At 44.2% G+C, this 11,248-nt stretch overlaps 1 protein-coding gene across 1 annotated transcript in view; it reads left to right on the forward strand.

Annotated features, from left to right (window-relative positions):
• Positions 1-11,248, forward strand: part of LOC122564210 (multidrug and toxin extrusion protein 1-like) — a 74,769-nt gene that overhangs the window by 5,614 nt on the left and 57,907 nt on the right. Inside the window, exons 2-3 of the mRNA XM_043718906.1 lie at positions 8,773-8,874; positions 10,816-10,884. Coding sequence (XP_043574841.1) covers positions 8,773-8,874; positions 10,816-10,884 — 171 coding nt within the window. The remainder of the gene's footprint in view (positions 1-8,772; positions 8,875-10,815; positions 10,885-11,248) is intronic.

Consider the following 11,248-nt stretch of genomic DNA (forward strand, 5'->3'; position numbering starts at 1 on the left):
TCAGTCAAATCCATCGAACTCAGCACCGCCTTCCTAACCTGCAATCTTCTTCCCGACCTCTCCGCCCCCACTCCCGTCTGACCTATCACCCTCACCTTGACCTCTTTCCACCTATCACATTTCCGACGCCCCTCCCCCAAGTCCCTCCTCCCTACCATTTATCTTAGCCTGCTGGACAAACATTCCTCATTCCTGAAGAAGGGCTTATGCCCGAAACGTCGATTCTCCCGTTCCTTGGATGCTGCCTGACCTGCTGCACTTTTCCAGCAACACATTTTCAGCTCTGATCTCCAGCATCTGCAGACCTCACTTTCTCCCGGCAGATTTTTGTTCCCTAGCGCACATTCTGTTTTGCAGAATGATCGTACCGTATGACTGAGTGATTCCTGAAAGTTATGGGGCGGGAGCAGGATTTAGACACAAAAACAGGAATTGTTGGAGCGACTCTGTGGGTCTGACAGCATCTATGGAGAGACAAACGGAATTAATGTTTCAGGTTCAGTGACCCTTCTTCAGAAGCCAGTAGTAGGTCAGTGGGATTAGACTAAACGGGGCTCACAAGGAGAAAGGTACAGAGACGTTTGGATGATTGGCCTTAAAACCTATTCTTTTGACCAGTTTTTTTGTCATGAAATCTGCTTATGTGACTCAGCGTTAAATATTTGTGCAGTGATTGTAACGAGGTCAGCCAGGTGGAGCTCATTGAGCGTGAGTTGCATGACTGGGGCTGTTAACCTGGCTGACAGATAGAAACAGGAGTGTCTGAGGTGCTGTTCACTCTGAGAGCTGGCTCTAAGGGAGCTGGATCAGTGTCAAGGACTCTCCGTGTGTAAATCACTGGCGGTCCCATGCAAGAATGATCCTCTCCCACTCTCAGGGTTAGTCTGTAGGTCGCTTCATAGCCCGATGGGGCTCCCACAGGCTTGGTTACACTGGGGTGGTTACAGAAAAGGAGTGGGTGGGGCGTCAATGTGGATTGTCTAAATAAAGGGTGACTTGGTAACGAGACACTGGCCTTTCTGGAGTTACTTCAGTTTGTTTCCTCCTAAAGGTTTACCGTGGGGCTGGCAGCTTTCTACCTTTGAAAGGAGTGATTTCCAGCATGGTGGTTCTCTCTGTGTTAAACACTGGCTGGGTTTGGTCAGGAGCCCCACTCCGACAGTGGGGTGGGAAGGTGCACCAGGCAGCGGTTTCTGCTTTCTCTGATCTCTTTTCGGCCATCTGAGCGTTTTTGTCTCTGATCACCTCTTCCATCACCCTTCCAAGCTGTCAGCCAGCAGAGGCCGTGAGGGTCAGTGACAGTCTCCCAGTTGCTGTCCAACATCTTTACGACTCCCTTGCAGCTGTTGTAGTAGCACAGGTGTGGGGTTCCGGAAAGTTCCAGCAAAGTTGCAGGTTGCCCATCCACCGGGTCTTTGGGTACATGGCTGCCATCCATCCAGTGATTGTGCTGGACCCTGTGCAGATGCTGTCAACTTAGCACTGAGTGAAAGGCTGATGGGAGTCTATGGAACTTCAGAGTAAGTGACCTTGACCTAAGAGTAAGTGATGTGCCTGAGACAGCAGAGGACATCAAGTATTTGTTGTACAAGTGGATGCACAGGCAATGAGTGCATAGGGTGGTTAAGAAGGCATATGGAACATTTGCCTTTATCTGTCATGAGATAGAGTAGAAGAGCAGGATATTATGTTGGAGATAAACAAAACTTTAGATAGGCCACAGCTGGAGTACTCTGTGCAGTTCTGAGCACCACACTATGGGAAAGGTGTCATTGTATCGAAGGGAGAGTACATAGAAGGCTCGCCAGGATGTTGCCTGGGACAGAGCTTTTTAACAATGAATAGACTTTGGATAAGCTCAGATGGCTTTCTTTAGAGCTGGGAAGGTTGAGGGGGGACCTGATTGAGGGGTATAACATTATGAGGGGCATGGATGGGGGTATGAATAGAGAGCAGACGTTCCCCTTTGTCAAAGGATCAATAACAAAGGGGTACACTGCTAAGGTGAAAGGTAGGAAGTTTAGAGGGGATTTGAGGGAAGTATGTTTCACCCAGTGGATGGTGAGGGTCTAGAAGCTTCAAAATCTTTTAAAAGTACTTAGATCAGCACACAAAATGTCATAACATTCAAGTCAATGTGCCAAGTGTTGGAAAGTAGGACCAGTGTAGATTTAGTGTAGCTTTGTCAGTACAGACTGTCTGGGCTGAAGGGCTTGTTCTATTTTTTTATTATTCTATGCTCTGAGGATTCAGGTTTGATAGACACAGTTTGGTGTTCCCATTGCTCCATACTCTCTTCCTCAGCTTGGATATTACAACTGCAGATTTTACAATGTGTGCACTGATTTCAGCAGCAAGGGACAGATTGCTGGTGACAATGGGAGTGAAGGTGAATGGAGTACTTTCACTGACCCCCAGGATGTCACAGTGCTGTGCTATCATCCTGCACCATGACTTCCTGATCAGCACACGGGTAACACTTCCAGCTGAAAATGGACAGGCTCTCTCATAAATGTTTGATCTGACCATCGTTATCAGGGAGGTTAATGAAATGTTCCAGGATGTTGCCACCTCTCAACTAGATGCCATGTTCAAGACACTACCTTGGTACAAGATGTTATTGTTGACTGTTATACAGGAGATCAGGTTCAAGAGGGTAGGTCTGCTTGTGTCCAGGGATATTCTCTGTCTCTTGAACAAATCTAAAAATAAACGATTCCAAGAGAAAACATTAAAATCCTTGAAAAGAGTAGCAGACTAGGCTGGCACGGTGGCTCAGTGGTTAGCACCACAGCATCAGGGAACCCGGGTTCAATTCCACTCTCAAGTGACTGTGTGGACTTTGCACATTTTCCCGCTCTGGAGCCACTACTGCCCCCCCCCACCCCCAGTCCAAAGATGTGCAGCTGAGGTGGATTGGCCATGGGAAATTACCTATATTGTGCAGGCTAGGTGGATTAGCTGCAGAGAAATGCAGGATTACAGGGTTGGGATGGGTCCGGGTTGGACACTCTTCAGAGGGTCAGCATGGACTCGCTCGGCAAAATAGCCTGTTTCCACATTTTAGGGGGGGGAAACAGTACCAATGGTTGGTTGATGCCGACCCAGGTTTTAAAAGCTGCTCTTGACAAGTGGAAGGTTTACACATGATCCATTTTAGGTTTCCTGGAAAACGGTACAGGAACGTACCTAGCTGAGTGCAATTATGAAATCTCCTCCTGTCTCAGAAAAGAACTCTTCTGCGAAAGCAGTTTCTGTTTCAGTGGCACAACCGCTGACATATTTTAGCTGCAAGATTTGGAACTGAGTATCTTAAAAAAAGATAAGCTTAATGCAGCAGTTTCTAGAAGGTTTTGGACAAGTTCCAATGGAGGGATATAACAGCTGTGCTCCTCCGTATCACTGTCCCCTCGATGCTGCCTGTTTAAGGACGATGCCTAATCAAACCTGGACCACATTTGTAACTTTGCTATCTCGCAATCCTCCTTGCACTGAAATCAAGTTCAAAAGAAAACAAGTGCTGTTTATTCCACGTCAAGTGAATGACAAATAAAAACACATTTAAACTGTGAACAAAAGTGTTTGCTTGGTAACTGTTTCAATTCTGCAAGTCTTCCTTCGTCCTGTTGATCTGGTGGTGTAAGGAACTGCTGCCTCTTTATGTTAGCCACTTCTGGACTGAATACCACCCCAAACTGCGCATTCATCTGTCCAGCCATTGGCGGAGTTGAGGGGTCAAGGCAGCATTGTGTCCAGTTCTGGTTTCCCATTTACAGGAAGCATATATTAAGCTGGAAAGAATTTGTAAAAGATTTGCTAGGATGTTGCCAGGAATGGAGGGATTGAGTTACAAGGATAGGCTGGGACTCCTTTAACTGGAGTGTAGGAGGTTAAGGGTGACCTTATAGAGGTTTATAAAATCATGAGGGGTATGGATAAGGTGAATGGTAGGTGTCTTTTCCCTAGGGTGGGGGATTTCAAGAAACGGGGCATATTTCTAAGATGAGAGGAGAAAGATCTAAAAAAGACATGAGGGGCAAATGTTTTACACAGACAGAGGTTCATTTGTAGAATGAACTTCCAGAGGAAGTGGTAGCTGTAGATACAGCTACAATGTTTAAAGAACATTCAGATAAGTCCATGAATAGAGTTGATAGAGTGTGGCGCTGGGAAAAGCACAGCAGGTCAGGCAGCATCGGGGGAGAAAGGGTGTCAATGCTTTGGGCGTAACCCTTCATGAATAAGAAAAGCTTGGAGGGAATATGAGGGAATATGACAGGACTAGTTTGGTTTGGAAACCTGGTTGGACTGAAGAGTCTGTTTCCATGCTGTATGAATCTGACACTATAAGCATCTGGCTAACAATTATTTCTGTTTTTTACTGGTTGAAGCTTTTGATGGACACCTGACTGTAAGGAAGCAAGTGCTCCTGAATGAAAGCAAAGGGCTTTCAGCGTTAAGTTACCCACACCTGTCTGTTTTTCTTCGGAAGCTCACATTATTACTGCCACATCAAGTACATCTGCTCTGCTGAGGGTGAAAAGCTGATCACTCCTTGTACAGTAGGTCATGAAGGCAGATCAGACCATATACCCCATGGCTGCCACTACTATTCATGAGAAGCTTATTACAGCTCCTTGTTATCTCCACATAGTGCAATCACAGAAGCTGCCATGTCTGAGCTAATGCGGAGCAATTCAATAACAACAGGACCATGTTTCCCACGGCATGTCATGCTTCAAATAGCCCTCCGTAAGATGGAGGCTGAGGTCTTTAAGCTATCGGGGTTACATGTTGTTATACAATGATGATATCTTAAGAATATCCCTCAAAGATAATTTGCAAACTAGCTGTGAGACATAACATGGTTTTCGTTTTGAAAATAGACAGGTTTAAATACGCATGTCAAAGTACACACTTGTGGAGGCATCAGCTTGTCTGGGTTGGTTGTACTCTTGAGTTTGAAGCATGTGAATTCTAGGACATGGCCACATAACACAGATTACACTAAATGTATAGCATAGAAACAGGCCATTCGGCCCAACTGGTCTGCATCAGCACCTACACTCCAGGTGCATTTTCTCTAGCCCTACTGCATCTTATCGTATCAACATTTCTTTCTGTCCTTTCTCCATCATGTACTCAAACTAATTTCTCAGTAAATACATCAATGAATTAAATTGTATTTAAAGTCATGTTGCAAATTTAACCTGTACAATTTACGTCTTCCTATACACCTATCGAATGCCTTTCCTTCAGGCTCAAAATGCTGAGTCTGTCTAGATTTTTTTCACATCTTACAGAGGCCCAGGAGGGATCTTATGGTTCTTCTCCAAACAACTTCCTGCTCACAATAAAAACCAAACGAGGCTCCAGGCCCTGAGAGACTCTATAATGCTGCATGAAATAACTCTACAGAGACTGGTATCCCATCACCAAGTCCCCCTTTATTTACATGTGGAGAGTCCTTGACACTGATCCAACTCCCTCAGAGCCAGCTCTCAGAGTGAGCAGAACCTCAGACACTCCTGTTTCTGTCAGCCAGGGCTCCCTGATTGGACCCAGTTAACAGTCTATTCTATGAGGTCCATCTGGCTGACCTTGTTACAATCACTACAATGCAGATCTTAGGGACCTGGCTTTCAAGAACATTTCCAAACTTTAGCAACTCTGAATGTATTAGACCTGCCACTATTTGACATGCCAGCACAGTGGGTTGAGTCACTAGATGCAGATTCAGTGATTCATGTGACTGTGGAAGATCCCATTGCTTTGTTGGAAAAAGGAGTAGGAGTTTTCTTCAATTAATAGACCATTGCCCAGCGTTAGGTCAGTTGGAGATCTCGTGCATGTCTGTATGTTCCCAGAATATGTAACAGCTGCGAGTCACATAAACACTGCACCTAAACCTTTTAAAGAAGCTCAGCGTCTTGAGTAAAAATAAAACATGCCAGAAACAGTCCGCAGCTTTGGCAACATCGGAGGGGAGAGAAAACCAAGAGGTGACATTCAAATAAAAGCAAAATATTGCATATAGAGTTCCGAAGCAGTGTCATAACAAAGAAACTCTGTTTCTCTCTTCTCTATAGATGTTGCCGGGAACTGTTGAGTGTGTGCAGCACTTTCTGTTTATGCCCAGGTTGATAACATGGGCCTGAAGGGCCTGTTTCTGTCCTGTATGACTCTCTGACGTGGCTAGAACTGATAGAATTTGGAGAATTGACAGTTTTTAAAGCAAGCGCAGAGATTGGGAAGTGAGTGGAAATGAAAGAAAAGGAGGAAACAGCTAGGGGAGAGGTGGCTGATGAGATGGAAGGCAGGAACAATTAAATGACAATTGCATAAGGCATGATGTTGCAAGGAAAAAAGACAGTTCAAAGTTTGTGTGAAGATTTGTAGCTCGGGTGCTCATTGTTGTGGTTCTGTTCGCCGAGCTGGAAGTTTTTGTTGCAAACGTTTCGTCCCCTGGCTAGGCGACATCATCAGTGCTTGGGAGCCTCCTGCGAAGCACTTCTTTGATGTTTCCTCCGGTGTTTATAGTGGTCCCTGCCGCTTCCGGTTGTCAGTTTCAGCTGTCCGCTGTAGTGGTTGGTATATTGGGTCCAGGTCGATGTGTCGCCTAGCCAGGGGACGAAACATTTGCAACAAAAACTTCCAGCTCGGCGAACAGAACCACAACAAAAAAGACAATGTTAATTAGACAAAGGAAAAAAAAAATGACATCCACTGACCAATACATGTTGAGACATAACAGCAAGGTTTTCTGCTCTCCTAGTGTGTTTTGCTTACATTTCGATGTACAAAGTCATCTATATAGCAGTGTTCATGATGTCAGAACATCCAAAGTTTACAGCAAATGGTTTGGAGACATGGATTAGTGATGACTGCACTGAAGCATCCCCAAGAACTATGGATGCTCAGTATTTGTGTGTATTCAAGAGTGAGGTCAGTAGACATTAGGATACTGAGTGGTCATTAATTATAGCGATTGAATGGGATATTGAATCTGAGGTCAATGACCAGCCAACATCTTAACGAATTGCAAGTCAGGCTTGAGAGAACACATAGTCTACTCATACTTCGGTTTCTTAGTTCTTATAGAGAATGCAAAACATATAGAGGAAGTAGCCAGTGGGTTACTTTCAAACACTAACTAAATTGACCTACATATAAACATTGAATATTAGCTTATCAATGTTAAATCTGATCTGACTTAGAATTTCAGATGCAGATTGGGCCAGATCAAGCTGATATGACCATGTAGGAAAGTTTAATTTTTACACAATGTCGCGGCATGGTTATAATGGTGCTTTGGTAAACCATTCAACTGTACGTGGTGGTGCGTTAACACAGAACCGCAAGGTATATTCATGTGTCCATCAGGTAAAAAAGCCATTAGCAACAATAACCTACAACTGCCCAGCAACTTTAATATGATAACTATAACATTGCAAAGTGCTTCACTGGAAGTTACCAAACAAAATGTGATATTGAGCTACAGTGTCTATCTGTACGGTCAAAGAGTTAGGTTTTCAGGAGCACCTTCACTGGAAGAAATAGAGATGTGGAGGGGTCTAGGAAGAGAGTTCAAGAGTGGCACTGCTGGGATACTCGGAAATAAAATCAAACAAGAGACCAGATCTGGAAGAGTGCACAGATCTTGTCGCATTATAAGGCTGGAGGAGGTTGCAGAGATTGGGAGGACGTGGAAAGATTTAAAAAAACACTGGCCCAGGAGGCCATGTAGTGCAATAAAGTAAGGGGTGATTCTTGGAACTCATTGCAAGTTAGCGTTAGGGCAGCTGAGTTTTGACACAAAAATAGAAAGTATTGAAGAAACTCAACAGGTCCGGCAGTATCTATGGAGAGGGAGAAACAGAGGTAATGTTCAGAGCCCCATAGATCTTCTTTGGAACTGAACACGGCTGGAAATTATGGTATTTAAGCTTCTGTCAAAGAGTGAGAAGGAGCGTGTGGAAAACATGGTGAGGGTGCCCAGAATAATAGACAAGCTAATGGGAGTAAAATGTCTTTACTGATCCCAAGTTTATGGATGGGAGTGTTGGAGTAGTTGAGTACAGAGATAGCAAAGACATGAAGGACAAGGCAGCAGATATGTGGGAACACCACCATCTGCAAGTTCCCCTCCAAGCAACTCACTATCACCTTTCCTCCACTATCGCTAGGTCGAAATCCTGGAATTTCCCTCCCTAAGGGCATTGTGGGTCAAATGGATTGAATTGGCTTAGGAAGGGAGCTCACCACCACCTTTGCAAGGGCAATTAGGGACGGTTAATAAATGCTGGCCCAGCCAGAAATGGCCACATCCCCTGAGTGAATACAAGAAATGCAGTCTGTGAGTTGTCAAAGATTGATCGAAATAGGAAAGATCTTGGAGGTCTAACTAACTCATTTTGATTATTTTAACCCCCAATTCCTTCAATCCTTTATTGCTGATGTCTTCTCAAATTAATTTCTCCTCAAACTTGGTTTCAGCAGCTGCTTGAGTGGCTTTCGGGGTAGTTTATTCCTCAACTTTTGGTGCCTGTTGATATGCACCAAAACTTCTGCATTTTTGTTTGTAGCATTTTTTATTTTACTGTACGTTCGTGAATAATTTAACCGGCTTGGTCCATTTTGTCCGTTGCTTCTTTAAGCTTGAAAGCCTGACGTCATATTTTTTCCAAATTCCATCATAACATGTTGGGTTTTTATCAGGTCACTTAGCATAATTGATTTTAAATTACATCTCATTTTTTCTGGTTTATGCAGATTTTGTCACAGCTGATGGTCTTCCTCATCGGCATTGTTAGCTCCATATTCTGTGGACACTTAGGCAAGGTTGAGTTGGATGCGGTTTGCCTGGCTACAGCAGTAAGTATGTTTGAAATTGGCTTTGAATTATTGCATGGTACCCTTGGTAAAACAGAGACTGGTTTGTACTTCGTCTTACCAACTTATTGTATTAGTAAGTCACATCACCACCTTTCCAAGGTCAACAAAGATTTTACAAAAAATGCCAGCCTTGCCAACTGTGTGTTTATGAATCACTAGAACCAGAAATAGTACACGACGTAGGAAGAGGATAAACTTGAACAGGCAAGTACTCTATTTATCTCAACTCCACAGCCTGTCATAGACTGCCCCTCTGGATTTGCCTCCAGGTCACCTGACCTGCTCTCTTAAAAGCCAACACACACCCAACCACATACATAATACTAACATTCCTCATCTTGCAGGAACAGAGAGATAGGAACAGAGTTAGCTATTTATCCAGCTTTTGAACCTGTTATGGATAATTTGCAACCCAACTCCATATACCTGCCTGTTCCCCAAAATCCTTTGGATTGAAATCCTTTAGTAATCTCAGATTAACAACTGATCTAGAGTCAATGGCATCTGCAGAAGAACTTTGCATGCAGCCTGATCCTAGACTCCCCAAACAACAGTTTGGGAGAAATACATGTTCCCTTTAATAGCTTATAACCAAACTACCCATTAACCTTCTAAATCCATCCACAATTGTTTTTTTAAAGAATGTTGGTTATACATATTTCTTGTAAAGACAGAAACAGGAAAATCCCCCATTAATGCCTTTTCGTGTTGAGTTGGATGGGTTTAGTAGTTGCTACGAGGGGACTTATAATCATTGTGTCTGGATCTGAAAGGGTTAATGCTGTGAAATGCTATAAACACCACTGCACTATGACGGTGTTGTGTGGACATGTGGGGTAGAACATGGAGTGGGATTGAACACCCAGTCCTCCTCAAAGTCTCTGTAATCATGTCCATCACGTCATTGTTACTAAACACTGACAGGGTAAAAGCTGTGATTTGATCATCACACCCTATTGGTGACACAACCAGTGCAAAAAGCAAGCCAACAATTTTGGTAAGGAATGGAATGGAACAGCCAATGGCACTACAGAAAGTCTGCGTTTTAGAAAAAGTTCTTCAGATTTTTAATTTTTAAAAAATTAAACATTAATGTAATTTAATTCCAAGTCATTGTCGTGAAACAGTTTGGAGGTTGGGGTCATTAACTCATACAGCAGGGAAACAGACCCTTCGGCCCAAGTTGTCCATGCTGGCCCCTGGAGCAGGCCCATCCCTCCCCCACACTCCACCCCCCGAACTCCACCGGCCCTGTTGCAGCCTCCCCATTACTCTGAGTGCAGTAATCTAGGGTGTTGTATAATGTCTGCATTTCTACATCCTCCCTGAACGCTTTTAAAGCAAAGCTAGATAGATTTTTGAAAAGTAAAGGAATTAAAGGCTGTGGTGAGCGGGCGGGTAAATGGAGCCGCGACAACAAAAAGATCAGCCATGATCTTATTGAATGGCAGAGCAGGCTCGAGGGGTCAGATGGCCTACCCCTGCTCCTAGTTCTTATGTTCTTATCCCTATACTCCAGCTCTTTAGATATAAAGGTCAGCTTTCCATTATAGAAACTCATACACAGTCACTAAAGCGGTTCAGTTTGATAAGTAGCATGGGAAGGAAGAAGTTTGACTCTATCCAATAAACCAAAGGCATATCTTCCTTGTACAAGACTATATTTGCTTAGCCAGCCATTCAATTACATTGAACTGCTTCGAGGAACTGGCTGAGTCAGCACAGTCCCAGGATAATTAGGGACGGGCAGTAGGTACATGTTAACCACAAGTCCCCACATCCTGAAAACAAATGAGAAAACGAAAGAAATGCTGTCCACATGTAAGGACCGTCATACCTTACTTTATTTTTGGTAGCACAGTTGGGCCTTCGACAATGACGTCACTAAAAGTTCTTTTTCTCTTCATTCTGCCTACACAGGTGATAAACGTATCAGGTATCTCTGTCGGAGCTGGACTCGCTTCCGCATGTGACACACTCATATCCCAGGTATGTGCTGTGAGCCCCTGAAACTGACATCCTTGTGCAACTAAGCAGGGAGGCTACATTCTTACAGAAACAGAAGTTGCTGGAAAAGCTCAGCAGGTCTGGCAGCCTCGGGGGAGAGAGATCAGAGTTAACGTTTCAGATCCAGACACCTTTCCATGATTACCATCCACACATTCTCCCGGCAAGTTCCCATGCACCCGACCACCTTCACATCCCTACCTTCCACCTTAACTGCTCCCTCACCTGCCTGTGACCTCCTTCTCAACTCCCACCCTAACCCCTCACTCACCTCATACACCAATCCCTCACTCACCTCCCAATCTACCCCCTTCCCTCACCTCCCACCACATCCTCTCAATCACCT

Source organism: Chiloscyllium plagiosum, chromosome 28 (assembly GCF_004010195.1).
Source record: "Chiloscyllium plagiosum isolate BGI_BamShark_2017 chromosome 28, ASM401019v2, whole genome shotgun sequence".
NCBI lineage: Eukaryota > Metazoa > Chordata > Chondrichthyes > Orectolobiformes > Hemiscylliidae > Chiloscyllium > Chiloscyllium plagiosum.